At 31.7% G+C, this 27,500-nt stretch overlaps 1 protein-coding gene across 4 annotated transcripts in view; it reads left to right on the top strand.

Moving 5' to 3' along the window:
- The window catches only part of gria4a (glutamate receptor, ionotropic, AMPA 4a), a 330,120-nt gene that overhangs the window by 277,146 nt on the left and 25,474 nt on the right, over positions 1–27,500 (top strand). For 2 of the 4 annotated variants that reach the window (XM_061919262.1, XM_061919264.1), the window contains exons 15-16: positions 3,946–4,193; positions 17,116–17,230. In XM_061919262.1, coding sequence (XP_061775246.1) covers positions 3,946–4,193; positions 17,116–17,230 — 363 coding nt within the window. The remainder of the gene's footprint in view (positions 1–3,945; positions 4,194–17,115; positions 17,231–27,500) is intronic. The other 2 variants (XM_061919263.1, XM_061919265.1) reach the window with 1 other exon arrangement.

Raw genomic sequence — 27,500 nt, 5'->3', positions numbered from 1 at the left:
CTACAAAGACAACATATTTGATGTTCAAACTCATAAACTTATTTTTTTTTTGCAAACAATAATTACCTTAGAATTTCATGGCTGCAGTAGTTGGGAAAGGGCATGTTCACCACTGTGTTACATCACCTTTTATTTTAACGACACTCAATAAACGTTTGGGAACCGAGGAAACTAATTGTTGAAGCTTTGAAAGTGGAATTCTTTTTCATTCTTGTTTCATTCGTGACAAAGAAGTTGGGAAAGGTGGCAAAAAATACTGATAAAGTTGAGGAATGCTCATCAAACACTTATATGGAACATCCCACAGGTGTGCAGGGTAATTAGGAACAGGTGGGTGCCATGATTGGGTATAAAAGCAGCTTCCATGAATTGCTAAGTAATTCACAAACAAGGATGGGGTGAGGGTCACCGCTTTGTAAGCAAATTTTCAAACAGTTTTAGAATAACATTTCTCAACGAGCTATTGCAAGGAATTTAGGGATTTTACCATCTAAAATCACCAAAAGGTTCAGCGAATCTGTAGAAATCACTCCACGTAAGCGATGATATTACGGACCATTGATCCCTCAGGCGGTACTGCATCAAAAGCCGACATCAGTGTGTAAAGGATATCACCACGTGGCTCAGGAGCACTACATAAAACCACTGTCAGTAACGACAGTTGGTCGCTACATCTGTAAGTGCAAGTTAAAACTCTACTATGCAAAGCCAAATCCATTTATCAACAACACCCGGAAACGCCGCCGGCTTGGCTGGGCCCGAGCTCAAAAATTATTTTTATGTGGCAAACTAAATATGAATTATTTTCCCCAAAAATATTTAAAAGTGACGTAATTTCATCCATGAATTGGCCAATAATTCATGACAACATTGATTTTGATTTAAGTTTGTATTATTTCTTTCAAGATATTTGGGGGGGTTTTATGCCCTTTTAGTCAAATATCAATCAATCATCAATGTTTATTCATATAGCCCTAAATCACAAGTGTCTCAAAGGGCTGCACAAGCCACAACGACATTCACAAATCAGCGCCCACATAAGGGCAAGGAAAAACTCACAACCCGGTGGATTTTTTAAACGTTTTTCAAAGTTTCTCAGTGTGAACATTAAATATCTTCTCTTTGCAGTCTATTCAATTGAATATAAGTTTAAAAGGTTTTGCAAATCATTGTATTTTGTTTTATTTACCTTTTACATCAGGGGTGTCCAAAGTGGGGCCCGGGGGCCACTTGGGGCCCGCAGGTCATTCTTTAACGGCCCCATGGCACATTTTAAAAATGCAATTGGAAAAACATTAAAAGTGGTATAAAAGAGCAAACAGGTGAAATGTAACAAGAAAATGTTGCAATGTTGACTTTAAAAATAATAATGAATCAAAATCAATGTCATTTTCAATTATTGATCTTTGATTACGTCACATTAAATATTCCACTTTTGAGATATTTTTGAGGGGGAAATGTTGCATATTTTGTGTTTTGCCATTGAAAAAAACTGAGCTGTTTTTTTTAAGAAGGGCCCAAAACAAACATACAAACAGAAAACATAAACAACAATAAAACTTAAAATTGACGGATGTATCTGAAGTCGATCTTGAGATTATTGTGCTAAAAGTAAACAGTAAAAAAAAAAATGTAAAATTAATTTTTTAACACTTTAATGAGCGGGACACTTTTGGATCTCCAATTATTTTAGTGTGATTTGTTTTTAAGTGTCATTGCTCAAAAAATAATAATAAATCAAAATTAAGGCTCTGATTATTATAAAATCTCAAATATTCCACTTAAAAAAGTTCTTGGGTGAAAATATTGCATATTTTGTGTTTTTCCTAATGTTGATCTAGATATTTAAAACTTAAATAATAATAAAAAATAATAATACTGAATAATATTTTTGGGGACCAAAACCCTGAGTGGAGGCCTAAATGTATATTTTTTAATTATGTATTGGTTTTTAAAATACAAATTCTGAAAATGGCCCCCGCTTCCTTTGATTTAACAGTAAAGTGAAGTGAAGTGAACTATATTTATATAGCGCTTTTTCTCTAGTGACTCAAAGCGCTTTACATAGTGAAACCCAATATCTAAGTTACATTTTTAAACCAGTGTGGGTGGCACTGGGAGCAGGTGGGTAAAGTGTCTTGCCCAAGGACACAACGGCAGCGACTAGGATGGCGGAAGCGGGGATCGAACCTGCCACCCTCAAGTTGCTGGCACGGCCCCTCTACCAATCGAGCTATACCACCCCGAGTGTGCGGCCCTCAGTGGAAAAAGTTTGAACAACCGGGATTTACAGTCTGTGGAACGCTCTCTCTGACCACCTGAGGGTACCACAGACTGTGAATGCTTTTAAAAAAGGCTTCAAAATGCTTCTTTTTTAAAAAGCCATTTTATAAATGTATGCATTCTAGTTCTAGCTATCAGGCTGTTCTATTTTTTATTTATTTTTTATTATTATTTTTTTTTATTTTTTTTTTTAGGCCCGATTGTAGCTGAGATAGGCACCAGCGACCCCCAAAGGGAATAAGCGGTAGGGAATGGATGGATGGATGTAGCACTCTTTCAATCAATCAATCAATGTTTATTTATATAGCCCCAAATCACAAATGTCTCAAAGGACTGCACAAATCATTACGACCACAACATCCTCGGAAGAACCCACAAAAGGGCAAGGAAAACTCACACCCAGTGGGCAGGGAGAATTCACATCCAGTGGGACGCCAGTGACAATGCTGACTATGAGAAACCTTGGAGAGGACCTCAGATGTGGGCAACCCCCCCCCCCCCACCCCCCTTTAGGGGACCGAAAGCAATGGATGTCGAGCGGGTCTAACATGATACTGTGAAAGTTCAATCCATAGTGGCTCCAACACAGCCGCGAGAGTTCAGTTCAAAGCGGATCCGAGACAGCAGCGAGAGTCCCGTCCACAGGAAACCATCCCAAGCGGAGGCGGATCAGCAGCGTAGAGATGTCCCCAACCGATACACAGGCGAGCGGTCCATCCTGGGTCTCGACTCTGGACAGCCAGTACTTCATCCATGGTTATCGGACCGGAGGGGGGGGACATAGGAGAAAAAAGAAAAGAAGCGGCAGATCAACTGGTCTAAAAAGGAGGTCTATTTAAAGGCTAGAGTATACAGATGAGTTTTAAGGTGAGACTTAAATGCTTCTACTGAGGTGGCATCTCGAACTGTTACCGGGAGGGCATTCCAGAGTACTGGAGCCCGAACGGAAAACGCTCTATAGCCCGCAGACTTTTTTTGGGCTCTAGGAATCACTAATAAGCCGGAGTCCTTTGAACGCAGATTTCTTGCCGGGACATATGGTACAATACAATCGGCAAGATAGAATGGAGTTAGACCGTGTAGTATTTTATACGTAAGTAGTAAAACCTTAAAGTCACATCTTGAGTGCACAGGAAGCCAGTGCTGGTGAGCATTGAGCAACCTTTGAGGTTGTTTGCTCAATGCTAAGTGCTTTTTACAAATAAAATCTATTATTATTATTATTATTACTCAACGTGACAACTTCACTGGTTTGTACAATTAAATAAAAATGAATCTTCTAGTTATAATAACCGAACTATTCTTATTTAACGATCACATTATTTTCTACAGTTATTAAATATATTGGACCTTGCAAATGTCACATTTCTGCTACAAACACATTTTATATTTCCTGTATTTTATTTGATTACTTTAAACTGTTTTATATTTTATTTTTATTTTTTATCCTGTAAAGCGTTTTTGAGTGCTCAGAAAAGCGCTCTACCATCCATCCATCAATCCATTTTCTACCGCTTATTCCCTTTCGGGGTCGCGGGGGGCGCTGGCGCCTATCTCAGCTACAATCGGGCGGAAGGCAGAGTACACCCTGGACAAGTCGCAAATAAAATGTATTATTATTATTATTATTCATTTCTGCCTCTTGCTCTGTCGCTCCCGCAGCGCTCCAAAATCGCGGTGTACGAGAAGATGTGGTCCTACATGAAGTCGGCCGAGCCCACCGTCTTCACCAAGACCACGGCGGAGGGTGTGGCCCGGGTGCGCAAGTCCAAGGGGAAGTACGCCTTCCTCCTGGAGTCCACCATGAACGAGTACACGGAGCAGCGCAAGCCCTGCGACACCATGAAAGTGGGCGGGAACCTGGACTCCAAAGGATACGGGATCGCCACACCCAAAGGCTCCCAGTTAAGGTAGGTGGAGTAGAGTGACAATAGGGAACAGTCACCGCGGTGGAACTGTGCTATTGCTGCCATATTCCACCTACCCTGCTGTGCCTTTTTTCCCAACACACACTGCTGTCCGGTGGAAACTTCTCAATCCGGTCTACCTGGTCCTCGGAACACATCAGTGGGGGTCACAAGTAGGGATGGGTACCAAGTCCGGGCTTACATAAAACGCCATGTTAGGGTTTCCGGCTTGCGATGAACAACATTAATGAGAAACACGACAAAAGTCCCGACGTGTTGACGCTTTTTGACTCAAATAATCGAAAAAATATTGGATCCACGGTTCTTCATCTTAGACCTGTTGGTTCTTCATCCAAGTCCTGTTTTCTCCAAGGTACTTCATCCTAGTCCTGTTAGTTCTTCATCCTAGTCCTGTTGGTTCTTCATCCGAGTCCTGTTGTCTCCAAAGTTTTTCATCCTAGTCCTGTTGGTTCTTCATCCTAGTCCTGTTATCTCCAAGGTACTTTATCCTAGTCCTGTTGTATCTAAGGTTCTTAGTCCTAGTCCTGTCGGTTCTTCATCCAAGTCCTGTTGTCTCCAAGGTACTTCATCCTAGTCCTGTTGTATCTAAGGTTTTTCATCCTAGTCCTGTTGTATCCAAGGTTTTTCATCCTAGTCCTGTTGGTTCTTCATCCGAGTCCTGTTGTCTCCAAAGTTTTTCATCCTAGTCCTGTTGGTTCTTCATCCCATTCCTGTTGTCTCCAAGGTACTTCATCCGAGTCCTGTTGTCTCCAAAGTTTTTCATCCTAGTCCTGTTGGTTCTTCATCCTAGTCCTGTTGTCTCCAAGGTACTTCATCCTAGTCCTGTTGGTTCTTCATCCGAGTCCTGTTGTCTCCAAGGTTTTTCATCCTAGTCCTGTTGTATCCAATGTACTTCATCCTAGTCCTGTTGTATCCAATGTTTTTCATCCGAGTCCTGTTGTATCCAATGTTTTTCATCCTAGTCCTGTTGGTTCTTCATCCTAGTCCTGTTGTCTCCAAGGTACTTCATCCTAGTCCTGTTGGTTCTTCATCCGAGTCCTGTTGTCTCCAAGGTTTTTCATCCTAGTCCTGTTGTATCCAATGTACTTCATCCTAGTCCTGTTGTATCCAATGTTTTTCATCCTAGTCCTGTTGGTTCTTCATCCTAGTCCTGTTGTCTCCAAGGTACTTCATCCTAGTCCTGTTGGTTCTTCATCCGAGTCCTGTTGTCTCCAAAGTTTTTCATCCTAGTCCTGTTGGTTCTTCATCCTAGTCCTGTTGTCTCCAAGGTTTTTCATCCTAGTCCTGTTGGTTCTTCATCCTAGTCCTGTTGTCTCCAAGGTATTTCATCCGAGTCCTGTTGTCTCCAAAGTTTTTCATCCTAGTCCTGTTGGTTCTTCATCCAAGTCCTGTTTTCTCCAAGGTACTTCATCTTAGTCCTGTTGTATCTAAGGTTTTTCATCCTAGTCCTGTTGGTTCTTCATCCAAGTCCTGTTGTCTCCAAGGTACTTCATCTTAGTCCTGTTGTATCTAAGGTTTTTCATCCTAGTCCTGTTGGTTCTTCATCCTAGTCCTGTTGTCTCCAAGGTACTTTATCCTAGTCCTGTTGGTTCTTCATCCTAGTCCTGTTGTCTCCAAGGTTTTTCATCCTAGTCCTGTTGGTTCTTCATCCAAGTCCTGTTGTCTCCAAGGTACTTCATTTTAGTCCTGTTGTATCTAAGGTTTTTCATCCTAGTCCTGTTGGTTCTTCATCCGAGCCCTGTTGTCTCCAAGGTACTTGATCATAGTCCTGTTGTATCCAAGGTTTTTCATCGTAATCCTGTCGGTTCTTCATCCAAGTCCTGTTGTCTCCAAGGTACTTCATCCTAGTTCTGTTGTATCTAAGGTTTTTCATCTTAGTCCTGTTGTATCTAAGGTTTTTCATCCTAGTCCTGTTGGTTCTTCATCCTAGTCCTGTTGTCTCCAAGGTACTTTATCCTAGTCCTGTTGGTTCTTCATCCTAGTCCTGTTGTCTCCAAGGTTTTTCATCCTAGTCCTGTTGGTTCTTCATCCTAGTCCTGTTGTCTCCAAGGTATTTCATCCGAGTCCTGTTGTCTCCAAAGTTTTTCATCCTAGTCCTGTTGGTTCTTCATCCAAGTCCTGTTTTCTCCAAGGTACTTCATCCTAGTCCTGTTGTATCTAAGGTTTTTCATCCTAGTCCTGTTGGTTCTTCATCCGAGTCCTGTTGTATCCAAGGTACTTCATCCTAGTCCTGTTGTATCCAAGGTTTTTCATCCTAGTCCTGTTGGTTCTTCATCTGAGTCCTGTTGTCTCAAAGGTTTTTCATCCTAGTCCTGTTGGTTCTTCATCCGAGTCCTGTTGTCTCCAAGGTACTTCATCCTACAAGCAGCGTTGGTCGGGTCCGCCTTTGGTTGCTGCGGCCGCTTCTCAAGCCCTGATCTTAGTCAGACCTACATAGAGGTTTTTGTTCCATGTCTCTACGACATTCCTAACAGACGTTACAAGCAGTTTTGCCTGGGTTTTTTCCTAGGGGGAGTTAGAGCCCAATTGTGATTTTTGGGGTTTGGTTTTTTATTAGATGGCAATTTTTACCAGTCCTGATGTTTGTGTAAAATTTGGTGAGTTTTGAAGCATGTTAAGGGGGTGAAATAACAGATCGGCGATTCTGGATGTTGTTGATAAATGGCTTTTGCTTTGCATAGTAGGGCTTTGACTTGCACTTTGGAGCATTTTAGGGGGTCAAATTACAGTTTAAAGAGGCAAAAATGACATTTTTTAGGAAACTTTGCGCAGGGGTTTCTTCATCCGAGTCCTGTTGTCTCCAAAGTTTTTCATCCTAGTCCTGTTGGTTCTTCATCCTAGTCCTGTTGTCTCCGAGGTACTTCATCCTAGTCCTGTTAGTTCTTCATCCGAGTCTTGTTGTATCCAAGGTACTTCATCCTAGTCTTGTTGTATCCAAGGTTTTTCATCCTAGTCCTGTTGGTTCTTCATCCTAGTCCTGTTGTCTCCAAGGTACTTCATCCTAGTCCTGTCGTGTCCAAGGTTGTCTTCGAGGTTCTTCATTCTAGTCCTGTTGGTTCTTCATCCGAGTCCTGTTGTCCCCAAGGTTTTTCATCCTAGTCCTGTTGGTTCTTCATCCTAGTCCTGTTGGCTCCAAGGTACTTCATCCTAGTCCTGTCGTGTCCAAGGTTGTCTCCGAGGTTCTTCATCCTAGTCCTGTTATGGCCAAGGTTCTTCATCCGAGTCCTGTTGTCTCCAAGGTTCTTCATTCTACTCCTGTTGGTTCTTCATCCTAGTCCTGTTGTTCTCGAGGTTCTTCATCCTAGTCCTGGCTTTGCTGTTGACATGCTACCGATTAGCATTAGCCATTTTACATGGCAATTACAACACGTCCAAATGTGTTAATGAAAACTACAACTAAGATGCACGCTCCAATCAAACAGCTGGTGCGTAATAAGCACAGAACTTACAGTATTAACACTTCTTAGGGTGCAACAATAACCGTGACATAACATTTTCATGCCCTCTATGTAATGTTGCACATTTTTAACGCCAACAAAGAAATTGGCTCTAAAAACTCTCCAAATTAAGACTCAGCTTTTTGAAAAAATTGTGCTAGCTTGATGCTAATGTACATTGGCTTTGCTATTGACATGCTACCAATTAACATTAGCTATGTCACATGGCAATTATAACACCTCCAAATGTTATAATGAAAATAACTAAAATGCACGCTAAAGTCAAACAGCTGGTGCGTAATAAGTACAATACTTCCAGTATTAACACTTTTTAGGGTGCAACAAAAAAAAACGTGATATAAAATGTTCATATCTTCTCGGTAACGTTGCAATTTTTAATGCCAACTTGACTCACAAATGTAACAAAAGGTGTAATGACTGGACTGAAGTAATGTACTGTATTTCCTTGAATTGCCGCCGGGTATATAGTCTGCCCCTGCCTAGAATTACTGCTGGGTCAAACTTGTTTCGCAAAATATTATTTTTAATAGCGCATGTCTAGAATTTCTGCCAGGTCAAACTCATTTCGCCAAATAATTAGCATATGCCTAGAAATTTCCACCGGGTCAAACTCGTCACGTCACGAGTGACACTTCACCTGTCATCATTTTCAAAATGGAGGAGGCTGATTTCAATCATTTGAAATCGCATAAAGGGAAGAAGATTAAGAGCTATTCAGTAGGATTTAAGGTCCAAGCTATTGAATATGCTAAAAAGAACAGTAAGCAGCTATGTTTTATTAATATACCGTAGCTGCGTGTGTCAAATATGAGTCATTAAATGACTCCCGCCTCCTGGTGGTAGAGGGCGCTAGTGATCCTTCTTGCGACTACTCGGCTGCAGAAGAAGTGACAACAAGCAGCAAGAGTTTATTTTTTCCTCTCGCTTGCACTTTTAACATGGAGGATTACATATCTAAAATAAAACCGGTTTTCTAAACTGGACTTTCAATCAAAGCAGGAGGTAATAAAGGAAGATCTCCATCGAGACTTTTAAAACTGAAGAAAGATAATGAAGACTTCTATGGGTGGTATAGCTCAGTTGGTAGAGCGGCCGTGTCAGCAACTTGAGGGTTGCAGGTTCGATCCCCGCTTTCGCCACCCTAGTCACTGCCGTTGTGTCCTTGGGCAAGACACTTTACCCACCTGCTCCCAGTGCCACCCACACTGGTTTAAATGTAACTTAGATATTGGGTTTCACTATGTAAAGCGCTTTGAGTCACTAGAGAAAAAGTGCTATATAAATATAATTCACTTCACTATAAACAAGTTATTGATGCTTTTGATCAGAAGGAGCTGCGCATGGACTTCATTTATAAGTAAAGGTAAGACCATAATAACTGTGCTTTTAATGACGGTATCCTTACATCACACTCAAATTTATAAGCCCAGGCCTAAATTTACCGCATGCCTTTGGTAAGCGCCGGAGTGAGAAGCAGGTTTTAAAATAATTAGCGTCCCCGCAGCAATTCAAGGAAATACGGTAAGCATTGTCAAGCACAATGCTTACAGGACTAACACTTTTAAGGGCGCGACAAAAAAATAAACTAAACAACTGGACAGAAGTTATCATCATTTTAAATGCCATCCATCCATCCATTTTCTACCGCTTATTCCCTTTTGGGGTCGCTGGCGCCTATCTCAGCTACAATCGGGCGGAAGGCGGGGTACGCCCTGGACAAGTCGCCACCTCATTTTAAATGTTCCAATAAAAATGTGATAAAAACAGATAAAAGTACCGTGTCGGTGGAAATGTGAGCGGCACCCATCCCGAGTCCCAAGTCCTGACTATTCCCTCGCTTCAAAAAGTTTCCACCCGGCAGCACCTTAAAGATGCATAGACTCCCATCACCCCCCCCCCACCCCCATCTCATGGTGTGTCTTGTCCACGTCCGCCATCATTCCGTCACCTTCCTTCCACAGGACCACCTCTCAGGTAACACAGTCCATGCTGTCCCCCCCCGTCTCTGGTGAGCCCCCCACCCCGCGCACCACGCCCCCTCCTCCATGCTTACAGACTGCACTAAGATGCTTTCAGGCGACGAGACTATGAGGAGAGGCTAAACGTCCACGGGGGGGGGAAATGCCAAAATGCCAATGTTGGACTCCGACAAACAACTTTTCTAGGAATTGTCTCGGTCAAACCACGACTAAAAAGTTATTTCCTGCCCCCCTCGGCAGACATTTGAGAATATATTAAAAAGGCGAGCTAAGTGTGTGATGAAGGGAGTGTGACGGCGGGGCCTCTGCTCATAGTGCCGTCCCTCTTTGGTCCGGACCCCGGTGCCGTGTCCGCCTAAGTGGAGATGACTGCTGACATGTGGCTGTTGATGACTCACAAGTCCATCTTATCCCCCCCCCCCCCTGCTGGACCCCCCCCTGGACCCCCCTCAGGCCATCACAGCTGGTAGACTCTGTGGCCCCAGAGAACACTGTCTTGGTCAACATCTCCTCACACACCAAACAAACATTAGTTCTAGGACGGAAACATCACACGCTGTTTATGTTGAGCTTAAAGGCCTCACGATGCGTGTCTAAAACGTAAATTGAAGCAAAACTGCGCTTTTACAATTGTTTTCCAATTGTGTTAGTATTTATTTTCTAAGTTTTTTGCATTTTATTATTTGTTATTTTAATTTCAATGATCATTAATAATTTTTATTATTTTTGGTTTTTTGTTTGGATGTTTGTATTTATTCTTCTTATTACAGTATATTATTTGAATGTAAATTATTAATAATATGTATTATTTGTGTATTGTTAAAAATTAGTGTTATTATTATTTTCATTATTTCAATTTAAATTGTTTTATTAATAATATGTATTATTTGTGTATTGTTAAAAATTAGTGTTATTATTATTTTCATTATTTCAATTTAAATTGTTTTATTAATAATATGTATTATTTGTGTATTGTTAAAAATTAGTGTTATTATTATTTTCATTATTTCAATTTAAATTGTTTTGATTTTAATTGTTATTAATATTTATTACTTTATTTGTTAAAGTTGTATTGTATTAATTATTATTTTATTATTTAAATTTCAATTACTGACTATATTAATGTTTATTAACATTTTATTTGGTTTATCATTCAAAAATATTATTTTTAGTATTTTAATTATTATTATTTTATCATTTTAATTTCAATTATTATTAATTTTTTTTCATTTGTATTTTATTTATTATTTTATTATTTAGATTTCAATCACTAACTGTATTTATTAATACTTTAGTTTATTGTTCAAAAAAAATTTTCTTAATATTTTTATGATTTCAATTTCAATTCTATTATTTCAATTTCAATTATTATTGATATTTATTATTTTATCTTTTTATTTTTATTGTATAAATAATATATTTTTATTTTTATTTAAATTACTAATACAAATTATTAATAATATTCTTATCTTATTTGGATAATCGTTCAAAAAATTATTTTTTTTCTTGAAATGTGACAAATCTGGAGATTGCAGTATACACTGAACCCACAAGATAGCAGTCGAATGTTGAATTTTTTGTTTATTAAAATTTTAAAAATTGTTTAATTTTGCTAATATTTATTTTAATGTTCTTAATTTGATCATATTTATTATTTCTTCTTTGTATTTTAGTATTTTTTTGTTCTTATTATGATATTTAAATTCCAAATTTTAATAACTTTTATTTCAAAAAAATTGGGTTTATCATTAAATATTATTTTATTTTCATTTTATTATTATTTTCATTTAAATTATTAGTACTATTCATTATTTTAGTTTTTAAATTGTAATTTTATTTTTAAATGTTCATGTTATTTCATTATTTTAATTTCAATTATTAATAATATTTATTATTATTTGATTTGTTTTATCGGTCAAAATTATTATTTACATTTTTTGAAACGTGAAATATCTGCCGCCAGATGGCAGTAGAGTGTTGAATATCCTAAAATGTGTCAAGTGGTAATTCCAACTTTGACCACAGCGTCAGTCGCCATGTAGAGTTGCACTTCCCATCATTTCCAGCAGACTGCATCACTAAATGATTTGATCGATTGCCTGGGTTGTAGGATGCTCACTCTGGGCCAAATCATTAAAGAAATCAGACTCATGTAGTGCAAGGAAAGTTGGTCAGTCTGGTCAGTCTGGTCGGTCTGGTGAGTCTGGTCGGTCTGGTCAGTCTGGTCAGTCTGGTCGGTCTGGTCAGTCTGGTCAGTCTGGTCATGGTCAAAGATTGAAGGGAACACAGCTGAGAACACTTGATGCTTTGCTCATGAATCCTTGGAACACATTCAGTCCTTTGTCCCTGAATGTTGTTTGGGAGTAAATCTCTTCAGGGGTGTGAACACACACACACACACACACACACACACACACACACAGACACACACACACACACACAGAGAGTTAGTGAGCAGCAGGCAGGTAGTAAAGCAGCAGGAGGGGACACGAGCTCCATCAGCAGGCAGCAGACTGCTTTAAGAGCAGCAATCTAACTCTGGCACACGTCTAACATTTCTAGATCAGGAGCTTCATTTACTGCCAAAGCTCTTTTGGACACGGAATTTTAGCCTTTGAATTTTGGGAACTGAAATGTTAATAATTATGCAGACTATTTAATTGAACACAAATTGAGTAGAGCAAGAAGCATTGCAAATGTGTACAAACAAATTAAGTATGAAAAAAAATATTTGTTAAAAAAAATCTGTGGAAAAAAAATTTGGTGTAAAAAAAACAAGTGTGAAGAAATTTCAGTATGAAAAAAAATTACTGTAAAAAATTAGTGTACAAAAAAACAGTGTATAAAAATTCAGTGTAAAAAGGTTAATTCTGAAAAAATTATGTGTACCAAAAATCTGTGTAAAAACAATTCAGTGAAAAATCGGTCCATAAAAATTCACTGAATTGTTTTTACACAGATTTTTTTTTTAGAATTAATCTTTGTACACTGAATTTTTATACGCGTTTTTTTAACTGAATTTTTAAAAAATTTAATTTTTACAGACTGATTTTTTTTATTATTGTTTTTAATTACTCTATAAATATTACATTTTTAAAAAATTCAGTGTGTAAAATATTCAGTTTGAAAAAACGTGTATTAAAATTCAGTGTAAAAAGATTAATTGTAAAAAAAAATTCTGTGTACCAAAAATCAGTGTAAAAACAATTCAGTGAAAAACTGTGATCAAAAACATAAAAAAAAATGTTTTATAAAATCAGTGTATAAATATTCAATTCAAAAAAAATTCAGTGTGTAAAAAATTAAGTTTGAAAAAAACGTGTATAAAAATTCAGTGTAAAAAGATTCATTAAAAAAAAAATTGTGTACCAAAAATCCATGTAAAAACAATTCAGTGAAAAAAAATTAATTAAAAACAATTTTCGAAAAAATCAGTCTATTAATATTAAATTTTTCGAAAATTCAGTGTGTAAAAAATCAAGTTTGAAAAAAACGTGTATAAAAATTCAGTGTAAAAAGATAAATTGTAAAAAAAAATTCTGTGTACCAAAAATCAGTGTAAAAACAATTAAGTGAAAAAATGTAATTAAAAACAATAATTTAAAAAAACAGTCTATAAATATTAAATTTTAAAAAAATTCAGTGTAAAAAATTCAATTTGAAAAAAACGTGTATTGAAATTCAGTGTAAAAAGATTAATTGTAAAAAAAAATTATGTGTACCAAAAATCAGTGTAAAAACAATTCAGTGAAAAACTGTAATAAAAAACATTTTAAAAATTTGGGGGAAATACGTGTATAAATATTCAATTTAAAAAAAAATTTGTGTGTAGAAAATTACGTTTGAAAAAAACGTGTATAAAATTTCAGTGTAAAAAGATTAATTTAAAAAAAAAATGTTGTGTACCAAAAATTTGTGTTAAAACAATTCAGTGAAAAAAAATTAATTAAAAACAATTTTCGAAAAAATCAGTCTATAAATATTAAATTTTTTGAAAATTCAGTGTGTGAAAAATTCAGTTTGAAAAAAACGTGTACTAAAATTCAGTGTAAAAAGATTAATTGTAAAAAAAATTCGGTGTACCAAAAATCAGTGTAAAAACAATTCAGTAAAAAAATGTAATTAAAAACAATAATAAAACAAAAACAGTTTGTAAATATTAAATTTTTTAAAAATTCAGTGTAAAAAATTCAGTTTGAAAAAAAACGTGTACTAAAATTCAGTGTAAAAAGATTAATTGTAAGAAAAATTCTGTGTACCAAAAATCAGTGTAAAAACAATTCAGTGAAAAACTGTAATCAAAAACATAACAAAAAATTTTTTAAAAATCAGTGTATAAATATTCAATTTTAAAAATATTCAGTGTGTAGAAAATTAAGTTTGAAAAAAACGTGTACAAAAATTCAGTTTAAAAAGATAAATTGTAAAAAAATTATGTGTACCAAAAATCTGTGGAAAAACAATTCAGTGAAAAAAAATTAATTAAAAACAATTTTCGAAAAAATCAGTCTATAAATATTAAATGTTTAAAAAATCCAGTGTGTAAAAAATTAAGTTGAAAAAAACGTGTTTAAAAATTCAGTGTAAAAAGATAAATTGTAAAAAAAAAATTCTGTGTACCAAAAATCAGTGTAAAAACAATTAAGTGAAAAAATGTAATTAAAAACAATAATTAAAAAAAAACAGTCTATAAATATTAAATTTTTAAAAAATTCAGTGTAAAAAATTCAATTTGAAAAAAACGTGTATTGAAATTCAGTGTAAAAAGATTAATTGTAAAAAAAAAAGTATGTGTACCAAAAATCAATGTAAAAACAATTCAGTGAAAAACTGTACTAAAAAACATTTTAAAAAATTGGGGGAAATTCGTGTATAAATATTCAATTTTAAAAAAATGTTGTGTGTAGAAAATTAAGTTTGAAAAAAACGTGTATAAAAATTCAGTGTAAAAAGATTAATTTAAAAAAAAAATGGTGTACCAAAAATGTGTGTAAAAACAATTCAGTGAAAAAAAATTAATTAAAAACAATTTTCGAAAAAATCAGTCTATAAATATTAAATTTTTAAAAAATTCAGTGTAAAAAATTCAATTTGAAAAAAACGTGTATTGAAATTCAGTGTAAAAAGATTAATTGTAAAAAAAAGTATGTGTACCAAAAATCAGTGTAAAAACAATTCAGTGAAAAACCGTAATCAAAAACATTACAAAAATGTTTTAAAAAATTAAGTTTAAAAAAAACATGTATGAAAATTCAGTGTAAAAAGATTAATTAAAAAAAAAAAATTGTGTACCAAAAATTTGTGTAAAAACAATTCAGTGAAAAAAAATTAATTAAAAACAATTTTCAAAAAAATCAGTCTATAAATATTACATTTTTCAAAAATTCAGTGTGTAAAAAAATCAAGTTTGAAAAAAACGTGTATAAAAATTCAGTGTAAAAAGATAAATTGTAAAAAAAAATTCTGTGTACCAAAAATCAGTGTAAAAACAATTCAGTGAAAACCGTAATCAAAAACATTACAAAAATGTTTTAAAAAATTAAGTTTAAAAAAAACATGTATGAAAATTCAGTGTAAAAAGATTAATTAAAAAAAAAAATTGTGTTCCAAAAATTTGTGTAAAAACAATTCAGTGAAAAAAAATTAATTAAAAACAATTTTCAAAAAAATCAGTCTATAAATATTAAATTTTTCAAAAATTCAGTGTGTAAAAAATCAAGTTTGAAAAAAACGTGTATAAAAATTCAGTGTAAAAAGATTATTTGTAAAAAAAAATTATGTGTACCAAAAATCAGTGTATAAACAAATCAGTGAAAAACCGTAATCAAAAACATTACAAAAAAAATTTCAAAAATTCATTGTGTAAAAAATTTAGTTCGAAAAAAACGTGTATAAAAATTCAGTGTAAAAAGATTAATAAAAAAAAAGTTGTGTACCAAAAATTTGTGTAAAAACAATTCAGTGAAAAAAAAATAATCAAAAACAATTTTCAAAAAAATCAGTCTATAAATATTACATTTTTCAAAAATTCAGTGTGTAAAAATTCAGTTTGAAAAAAACCTGTATAAAAATTAATTGTAAAAAGATTAATTGTAAAAAAATTATGTGTACCAAAAATCAGTGTAAAAACAATTCAGTGAAAAAAAAGTAATTAAAAACAATAATTAAAAAAACAGTCTATAGTGTGTAAAAAACAGTCTATAGATATTCAATTCTGAAAAAATTCAGTGTATAAAAAATTAAGTTTGAAAAAAACATGTACTAAAATTCAGTGTAAAAAGATTAATTGTAAAATAAAAATTCTGTGTACCAAAAATCAGTGTAAAAACAATTCAGTGAAAACCCGTAATCAAAAACATTACAAAAAAAATTCAGTGTGTAAAACATTAAGTTTGAAAAAAACGTGTATAAAAATTTAGTGTAAAAAAATTAATTACAAAAAAAAATTGTGTACCAAAAATTTGTGTAAAAACAATTCAGTGAAAAAAAATTAATTAAAAACAATTTTCAAAAAAATCAGTCTATAAATATTACATTTTTCAAAAATTCAGTGTGTAAAAAATTAAGTTTGAAAAAAAACGTTTACAAAAATTCAGTGTAAAAAGATTAATTGTAAAAAAAATTGTGTACCAAAAATCAGTGTAAAAACAATTAAGTGAAAAAATTTAATTAAAAACCATAATAAAAAAAAACAGTCCATAAATATTAAATTTTTTAAAAATTCAGTGTGTAAAAAATTAAGTTTGAAAAAAACGTGTATAAAAATTTAGTGTAAAAAGATTAATTTAAAAAAAAAATTGTGTACCAAAAATTTGTGTAAAAACAATTCAGTGAAAAAAAAAAAAATTAAAAACAATTTCCCAAAAAATCAGTCTATAAATATAAAATTTTTCAAAAAATCAAGTTTGAAAAAAACGTGTATAAAAATTCAGTGTAAAAAGATAAATTGTAAAAAAAAATTCTGTGTACCAAAAAAATCATTGTAAAAACAATTCAGTGAAAATTTTTCATTAAAAACATTTTGAAAAATGTGTGTTGAAAAAATCACTGCATAATTTTTTTTTAATTAAAAACATATTAAAAAATTTGCGTTGAAAAAAATCACTGCATAAAAAAATAGTGTAAAATAATTTAGGGTGCAAAAAATTTTGTCTGAAAAAAAATTCAATGTAAAAATTTTTTTTTTTTTTTTTAATTCAGTGTAAAAAAAAAATATGATTTCACCAAATTCCAACTAAGTGGAAAAGAATGTTTGGTAATAAAGACTCAAAAGAAGCAAATATTTGTGGACGGGGAGATGAAGAGCGAGCGAGTGTTGCCTGAGGCGCCTCCATCTTCATATCCTCCACCTCCACCCTCCTCCTCCTCCACCCTTCTCCTCATCTGTCCATCCTGCCATCCTTTTGCTCTGACCAAACTATCTGATGTGTCCCCTCCCCCTCCTCCTCTTTTGTTTGTACCTTAAAGAAACGCGGTCAACCTGGCCGTGCTCAAGCTCAACGAGCAGGGCCTGTTGGACAAATTGAAAAACAAGTGGTGGTATGACAAAGGAGAATGTGGCAGCGGGGGAGGGGATTCCAAGGTTAGCCCTCTCTGTCCGCCCGCCCCATCCTCAAGGACCGGGGGAGCCCGCCGTGGCCCCCTGTCCTGGGACAGGAACGCCAGCGTCTGCCCGGGCCCGAGGGCACAAGTCCACCCTCCATCTTCTGCCTCCTTGTTACCTTTCCCCCCCCCCGCCCCCGCGTTAAAAGCTTCAGGCGTACTAAGATTGGGATTTGAACAAAATATGATTGGCTCCGACACTCTGTTGGCTACATTTGGAGGAAGGGGGGGGGAAAAAAGGTGGAATAGATAGCAGGAGACAATATGCAGTTAATGTACAAGGCAGGAACGTCCGCCCCCTGGTGGCGACTCTCGGGAGCACGACATACACACCAAGTGTTGAATATTAGTTACATTTGTTGACATTTTTCATTTTTAAAACTAATACAATATGCAGATTTTTTTAGGGTATTTCTGACATAAAAAAAAAAAAAAAATTATTTATTATTTTAATTTTTTTTTGTTTTTGTCGCACAATATAAACAGTACAACATTGTTAAAAAAAAAACAATTCAAGGCTTAAATCTCTATATTGACTTCATACATAATATAAAAAATACCACTAAAATTCCGGGGTAAAAGAGAATACTTTTTGTTGTTTTGCTTTCAATGCTTAAGTCTGTGAATTAGCTTCCCCACCTATGTGTCGATTTTATTTTTTTATTTTTAAGTGTATTTTATGTACTTTTTGTCTAAGAAAATGTTGTTTTTTATGGCAATCACAGAAAATATGCAATATTTTCCACCAAATATACTTATTTTAAAGTGGAATACTTGATGTGGAGTAACTGCAGCCTTAAATATGTCAATAAGTCATACAAAAAATTTTGGGGGTATTTTTTAGTTTTATTTATTTATTCGCACAATATAAACAGTACAACGTTGTTAAAAAGAACAATTCAAGGCTTAAATCTCGAGATGGACTTCAGATCTGTCAATATGATTGTTTTTCTTTGTTTTTATGGTAAAAATACATAATACAAAAAATAGCACTAAAATTCCGGGGTAAAAGAGAATACTTTTTGTTGTTGTTTTACTTTCAATGCTTAAGTCTGTGAATTAGCTTCCCCACCTGTGTGTCGATTTTGTTGTTTTTTTAAAGTATATTTTATGTACTTTTTGTCTAAGAAAATGTTGTTTTTTATGGCAATCACAGAAAATATGCAATATTTTCCACCAAATATACTTATTTCAAAGTGGAATACTTGATGTGGAGTAACTGCAGCCTTAAATATGTCAAAAATTCATACAAAAATTTTTGGGGGGTATTTTTGTATTTTTTAGTTTTATTTATTTATTCGCACAATACAAACAGTACAACGTTGTTAAAAAACACAATTCAACGCTTAAATCTCGAGATTGACTTCAGATCTGTCAATATGATTGTTTTTCTTTGTTTTTATGGTAAAAATACATAATAGAAAAATTCCACTAAAATTCCTGGGTAAAAGAGAATACTTTTTTTTGTTGTTTTACTTTCAATGCTTAAGTCTGTGAATTAGCTTCCCCACCTATGTGTCGATTTTATTTTTTTATTTTTAAGTGTATTTTATGTACTTTTTGTCTAAGAAAATGTTGTTTTTTATGGCAATCACAGAAAATATGCAATATTTTCCACCAAGTATATTTATTTTAAAGTGGAATACTTGATGTGGAGTAACTGCAGCCTTAAATATGTCAAAAATTCATACAAAAAATTTTGGGGGTATTTTTTAGTTTTATTTATCTATTCGCACAATATAAACAGTACAACGTTGTTAAAAAAAACAATTCAAGGCTTAAATCTCGAGATTGACTTCAGATCTGTCAATATGATGGTTTTTCTATGTTTTTATGGTAAAAATACATAATAGAAAAAATACCACTAAAATTCCTGGGTAAAATATTTTTATTTTTTTTTGCTTTCAATGCTTAAAAGTCTGTGAAATAGCTTCCCCACCTATGTGTCGATTTTTTTTATTTTTTTTTTAAAGTATATTTTATGAGTAACTGGAGCCTTAAATATGTCAAAAATTCATACGAAAATTTTGGGGGGGAATTTTTTTATTTTTATTTATTTATTCGCACAATATAAACAGTACAACATTGTTAAAAAACAATTCAAGGCTTAAATCTCGAGTTGACTTCAGATCTGTCAAAATGATTGTTTTTCTTTGTTTTTATGGTAAAAATACACAATACAAAAAATACCACTAAAATTCCTGGGTAAAAGAGAATTTTTATTTTATATTTTATTTTTTGCGCTTTCAATGCTTAAGTCTGTAGATCAGCTTCCCCACCTATGTGTCGATTTTATTGTTTTTTTAAGTATATTTTATGTACTTTTTGTCTAAGAAAATGTAAATTTTTTATGGCAATCACAGAAAATATGCAATATTTCCCACCAAATATATTTATTTCAAAGTGGAATACTTGATGTTGAGTAACTGGAGCCTTAAATATGTCAATAATTCATACCCAAAAATTTATTTCGAATTTTTGTATTGTTTTATTATTTATTTTTTTCGCACAATATAAACAGTACAACGTTGTTAAAAAAAAAACAATTCAAGGCTTAAATCTCTATATTGACTTCATACATAATATAAAAAATACCACTAAAATCCCGGGGTAAAAGAGAATACTTTTTGTTGTTTTGCTTTCAATGCTTAAGTCTGTGAATTAGCTTCCCCATCTATGTGTCGATTTTATTGGGGTTTTTTTAAAAATATATTTTATGTACTTTTTGTCTAAGAAAACATTGTTTTTTATGGCAATCACTGAAAATATCCAATATTTTCCACCAAATATATTTATTTCAAAGTGGAATACTTGATATGGAGTAACTGGAGCCTTAAATATGTCAATAATTCATACCAAAAAAATTTTTGCGAATTTTTGTATTGTTTTATTATTATTATTTTATTCGCACAATACAAACAGTACAACGTTGTTAAAAAAAAACAATTCAAGGCTTAAATCTCGAGATTGACTTCAGATCTGTCAAAATGATTGTTTTTCTTTGTTTTATGGTAAAAATACATAATAGAAAAAATACCACTAAAATTCGTGGGTAAAAGAGAATACTTTTTTTTGTTTTTTTACTTTCAATGCTTAAGTCTGTGAATTAGCTTCCCCACCTATGTGTCGATTTTTTTTTTTTTTTTTTAAGTATATTTTATGTACTTTTTGTCTAAGAAAACGTTGTTTTTTTATGGCAATCACAGAAAATATGCAATATTTTCCACCAAATATATTTATTTCAAAGTGGAATACTTGATGTGGAGTAACTGCAGCCTTAAATATGTCAATAAGTCATACAAAAAATTTTGGGGGGAATTTTTGTATTTTTTAGTTTTATTTATTTATTCGCACAATACAAACAGTACAACGTTGTTAAAAAAAAAAAACAATTTAAGGCTTAAATCTCGAGATGGACTTCAGATCTGTCAAAATGATTGTTTTTCTTTGTTTTTATGGTAAAAATACACAATACAAAAAATACCACTAAAATTCCTGGGTAAAAGAGAATTTTTATTTTATATTTTATTTTTTGCGCTTTCAATGCTTAAGTCTGTAGATCAGCTTCCCCACCTATGTGTCGATTTTATTGTTTTTTTAAGTATATTTTATGTACTTTTTGTCTAAGAAAATGTTAATTTTTTATGGCAATCACAGAAAATATGCAATATTTCCCACCAAATATATTTATTTCAAAGTGGAATACTTGATGTGGAGTAACTGGAGCCTTAAATATGTCAAAAATTCATACAAAAATTTTTGGGGGTATTTTTGTATTTTTTAGTTTTATTTATTTATTCGCACAATATAAACAGTACAACGTTGTTAAAAAAAAACAATTCAAGGCTTAAATCTCGAGATTGACTTCAGATCTGTCAATATGATGGTTTTTCTATGTTTTTATGGTAAAAATACATAATAGAAAAAATACCACTAAAATTCCTGGGTAAAAGAGAATACTTTTTTTTGTTTTTTTTACTTTCAATGCTTAAGTCTGTAGATCAGCTTCCCCACCTATGTGTCGATTTTATTGTTTTTTTTAACTATATTTTATGTACTTTTTGTCTAAGAAAACGTTGTTTTTTTATGGCAATCACAGAAAATATGCAATATTTTCCACCAAATATATTTATTTCAAAGTGGAATACTTGATGTGGAGTAACTGGAGCCTTAAATATGTCAATAATTCATACCAAAAAAAAAAAATCGAATTTTTGTATTGTTTTATTATTATTTTTTTATTCGCACAATATAAACAGTACAACCTTGTTTAAAAGAAAAAAAACAATTCAACTCTTAAATCTCGAGATTGACTTCAGATCCGTCAATATGATTGTTTTTCTTTGTTTTTATGGTAAAAATACATAATAGAAAAAATACCACTAAAATTCCGGGGTAAATATGTCAAAAATTCATACAAAAATTTGGGGGGGAATTTTTGTATTTTTTAGTTTTTTTTATTTATTCGCACAATACAAACAGTACAACATTGTTAAAAAAAACAATTCAAGGCTTAAATTTCGAGATTGACTTCAGATCTGTCAATATGATTGTTTTTCTTTGATTTTATGGTAAAAATACATAATAGAAAAAATACCACTAAAATTCCTGGGTAAAAGAGAATACTTTTTGTTGTTGTTTTACTTTCAATGCTTAAGTCTGTGAATTAGCTTCCCCACCTATGTGTCAATTTTTTTTATTTTTTTTTAAGTATATTTTATGAGTAACTGGAGCCTTAAATATGTCAAAAATTCATACAAAATTTTTTGGGGGGAATTGTTTTATTTTTATTTATTTATTCGCACAATATAAACAGTACAATGTTGTTAAAAAGAACAATTCAAGGCTTAAATCTCGAGATTGACTTCTGATCCGTCAAAAAAAATGTATGGTAAAAATATATAATAATAAAATAAAATAAAAATGCCACTAAAATTCCTGGGTAAAAGACAATATTTTTTTTGTTGTTTTACTTTCAATGCTTAAGTCTGTGAATTAGCTTCCCCACCTATGTGTCGATTTTATTGTTTGTTTTTTTAAGTATATTTTATGTACTTTTTGTCTAAGAAAACGTTGTTTTTTATGGCAATCACAGAAAATATGCAATATTTACCAGCAAATATACTTATTTCAAAGTGGAATACTTGATGTGGAGTAACTGGAGCCTTAAATATGTCAATAAGTCATACCAAAAAAAAAAATCAAATTTTTGTATTGTTTTATTATTATTTTTTTATTCGCACAATATAAACAGTACAACGTTGTTTTAAAAAAAAATACAATTCAACTCTTAAATCTCGAGATTGACTTCAGATCTGTCAATATGATTGTTTTTCTTTGTTTTTATGGTAAAAATACACAATACAAAAAATACCACTAAAATTCCTGGGTAAAAGAGAATTTTTATTTTATATTTTATTTTTTGCGCTTTCAATGCTTAAGTCTGTAGATCAGCTTCCCCACCTATGTGTTGATTTTGTTGTTGTTTTTTTAAGTATATTTTATGTACTTTTTGTCTAAGAAAATGTTGTTTTTTATGGCAATCGCAGAAAATATGCAATATTTTCCACCAAGTATATTTATTTCAAAGTGGAATACTTGATGTGGAGTAACTGGAGCCTTAAATATGTCAATAATTCATACCAAAAAATTGTTTTCGAATTTTTGTATTGTTTTATTATTATTGTTTTATTCGCACAATATAAACAGTACAACATTGTTAAAAAAACAAAACAATTCAAGACTTAAATCTCTATATTGACTTCAGATCTGTCAATATGATTGTTTTTCTTTGTTTTTATGGTAAAAATAAACAATAGAAAAAATACCACTAAAATTCCTGGGTAAAAGACAATACTTTTTGTTGTTGTTTTACTTTCAATGCTTAAGTCTGTGAATCAGCTTCCCCACCTATGTGTCGATTTTATTGTTTTGTTTTTTTAGTATATTTTATGTACTTTTCGTCTAAGAAAACTTTGTTTTTTTTATGGCAATCACAGAAAATATGCAATATTTTCCACCAAATATATTTATTTCAAAGGGGATTACTTGATGTGGAGTAACTGGAGCCTTAATTATGTCAAAAATTCATACAAAAAAAATAATTGAATTTTTGTATTGTTTTATTTTTTTTATTTATTCGCACAATATAAACAGCACAATGTTGTTAAAAAAAAACAATTCAACGCTTAAATCTCGAGATTGACTTCAGATCTGTCAAAATGATTGTTTTTCTTTGTTTTTTATGGTAAAAATACATAATAGTAAAATAAATAAAAAAGGCAACACCCCCCCCAAAAAAAAGTTCTTACAGTGGAATAGTGTCAAGTATTTGAAGCTTTGAATAGGTCAATTATTCATAACAACATTCATTTCAAATCATTATTATTTTTTAGCAATGACAGTTGAAAACACTAAAAAATATATATATATATTTTTTTTTTTACGCTTAAGTCTCTAGATCAACTTCCGATCTATCCGTCGATCGTAAGTTTTTATTATAGTTAGTTTTATACCCTTTTTGTAAAAGAAAACTTTGTTTTTGTAATTGGCAAATGCAAAAAAATATGCAATGTTTCCCCCCCAAAATGTAATATTTGATGTGAAGTAATTGCTGCCCTAATTATTTCAATAATTCATAACAACATTCATTAAGAATGGGAGACCGGGCTTCCTGCTCCGCCGCTCCCAGTCTGTGGAACGCTCTACCTGACCACCTGAGGGCACCACAGACTGTGGATGCTTAAAAAAAAAAAAAAAAGGCTTAAAAACCCCTCTTTTTTTTTTTAAATAAAAAAAAACTTCTTCTTTTTTTTTTTAATATATGCGTACTAGTTCCAGCTATTAGGCTATTCTAGTTTTTATTTTTTTTATTTTGTTTTTTTAATACACTGTAGCACTTTGAGGTTCTTTGCTCAATACAAAGTATTTTTTTACAAACAAAACATCCTTATAATTATTATTTTTTTTTTTTGCAATGACAGTAGAAATAACACTAAAATTCCTAGGTAAAAGAGCATCCTTTTTTTTTTTTTTTTTTACTTTTAACGCTTAAATCTCTGGATCAACGTCAGATCTATATGTTGATTATCAGTTTTTATTATTTATTCATCTGGGGGTTTTTTCCGTTTATTGCCCTTTTTTGCCAGAGAAGATAGCAAAACGGTCTGAGGTTGCCTTTGGGCTCACAAGATGAATAATTCATAAAGTGGATGAAATATCCAGTGGGTTTTATTCTTCCTTTAGTGTCTTGTTAAATATTTACATATCATTTTTCAGCAGTGTAATAATGCAGATTTACAGAATACTTTTATAGTTTGGTACAACATTGCAACAACACAGTAAGATCAAGAGTTTCTTACATGTTGCTACTTTATCAATTTTAAATTGTTTTGATCTTTTCATACAACTTCATCCAATTCTCTTCTACAACATGTTGGGCCAAATCTACTAAAATACCAACACTACCTGATAAATAACAACTATAACATCTTGTTAACTATTAGTGGGCATGTTTTATGTGATTTACTAAGACTGCTTGTGCAATTGATAACTGCTGCAGACTATATGTGTATATATATATATATATATATATATATATATATATATATATATATACATATACATATATATATGTATATATGTGTGTATATATATATATATATATATACATATACATATATATATATATATATGTGTGTATATATATATATATATATACATATACATATATATATATATATATGTATATATATATGTGTGTATATATATATATATATATACATATATATATATATATATATATATATATATACATATATATATATATAATAAGTAAAATAATACATACTACGTAAATAAAATCAAAGATACACAATATAATAAATACTATATATTATACAATAATAATAAATATATAACTGTATTTATATTTTTGATATTGTTGCAGATACATTAGGTGTACTTATTAAATATAATAATAAACAATAAAAATTATTAATACATAAAACAATAATTACGACCTAATGAATAATAATAATACATAAAAAATAATGTTCATAAATAACATAATAAAGTCAAATACTATATAATATAAACAATTTTATGCAATGTTATTTGAAATGCACAACTTTTTATGTTTTAGCAGGTACATTAGATATATTTACTAAATAAGTATAATAATAATAATTCATAAATAATAACAATAAATAATGACGAAAATAATAAATAAAATACATACTACATAATGAATGTTTTTATAATACATATTTTAATAGATACTATAAATGATACAATAATAATAAATATATAACTATTTTTATGCAATATTATTTGAAATGCAAAACTTTTTTATATTTTAGCAGGTACATTAGATATATTTACTAAATAAGTATAATAATAATACATAAATAATATGACAAAAATAATAAATAAAATAATACATACTACATGATGAATGCTTTTATAATACATATTTTAATAGATACTATACGTGATACAATAATAATAAATATATAACTATTTTTTATGCAATATTATTTGAAATGCACAACTTTTTATATTTTAGCAGACACATTAGGTGTATTTACTAAATATAATAATAAATAAAGAATATTAATAATAGTAAATAAAACCGTAAATACTACCTAATTAATAATAATAGTAATATATACAAAATAATAACAAATAATATAATATATAATATACAATATATGCAATGTTATTTTTTGAAATGCCCAACTTTTTATATTTTAGCAGATACATTAGGTGCACTTACTACATACAAAAATAAATAACAATAAATAAATAATTATAATAGTAGTAATAGTACACAAAACTAAATACTACCCAATAAATAATAATAATACATAAAAAATAACGATAACAAATACTAAATACTATATAACATACAATAATAAATATATAACTGTATTTTGTTATGCAATGTCGTTTGAAATGCACGTTTTGTATCTTAGCAGATACACTATGTATATTTAATTAATAAATATAATAATAATATGTAAAAAATATAAAATAATTCTAATAATAAATAAAATAATATATAGAACATAATAAATAATGTTTTTGTATAATTCATATATTAATACATACTTTATATGATACAATATTAATAAAGTTTTATGCAATGTTTTTTTGAAATGCACAACGTTTTATATTTCAGCTGACACATTAGGTATATTTGCACAAAGTATCGGCTCGGTATCGCCGATACCAGCCTGAACTTGACAGTATTGGTGCACATCACTAATAAGGGCGATAAGTTTTTTCTTGACTTGGTAAAAAAAAAATGAAAATTTTACAACCACTGCTCAAACAATTGTCCCAATATGAACTTTAAATTCCTTATAACGAGTTAAAAGTGCCAAAACCAACTTTAATATCGTATTTCCTTGAATTGCCGCCGGGGCGCTAATTAATTTAAAACCTCTTCTCATTCCGACGTTTACCAAAGGCATGCGGTAAATTTAGGCCTGCGCTTAAAATTTGAGTGTGATGTAAGGATACCATCATGAAAAGCACATTTAATTAAAAAAAAACGTTATTCTGGTCTTACCTTTACTTATAAATGAAGTCCATTCACAGCTCCTTCTGATCAAAAGCATCGATAACTTGTTTATAGAAGTCTTCCTTATCTTTCTTCAGTTTTAAAAGTCTCTCTGTCGCCATGGAGATCTTCCTTTATTACCTCCTGCTTCCATTGAAAGTCCAGTTTAGAAAACGGTTTTATTTTAGATATGTAATCCTCCATGTTAAAAGTGCAAGCGAGAGGAAAAACTAAACGATCGCTGCTTGTTGTCACTTCTTCTGCAGCCGAGTAGTCGCGAGAAGGATCACTAGCGCCCTCTACCACCAGGAGGCGGGAGTCATTTAATGACTCATATTTGACACACGCAGCTACGGTATATTAATAAAACATAGCTGCTTACTGTTCTTTTTAGCATATTCAATAGCTTGGACCTTAAATCCTACCGATTAGCTCTTAATTGTCTTCCCTTTGTTACGATTTGGTGGGCCCCAAGATGCCAAAGACGGGAGCAAGCAGGAGTGGAGGTAGGAACCAGATTTAATAATAAAACACTTGACAAAGGAAAAGAAAAGGCATGCCACCGCACGAAAAGCTCAATGCTACTTGTAGCAAGGGTGGAGTTCAAAAGTCCGTAAGCAGCGCGAGCCGAGCGCGCGGAAAGCTAAGCTAAAACTTAGCAGGGTGAAAATAACGAGGAATAACA

The sequence above is a fragment of the Nerophis ophidion genome, linkage group LG13 (assembly GCF_033978795.1).
Source record: "Nerophis ophidion isolate RoL-2023_Sa linkage group LG13, RoL_Noph_v1.0, whole genome shotgun sequence".
NCBI lineage: Eukaryota > Metazoa > Chordata > Actinopteri > Syngnathiformes > Syngnathidae > Nerophis > Nerophis ophidion.
This window is presented reverse-complemented; position numbering and strand designations above follow the sequence as displayed.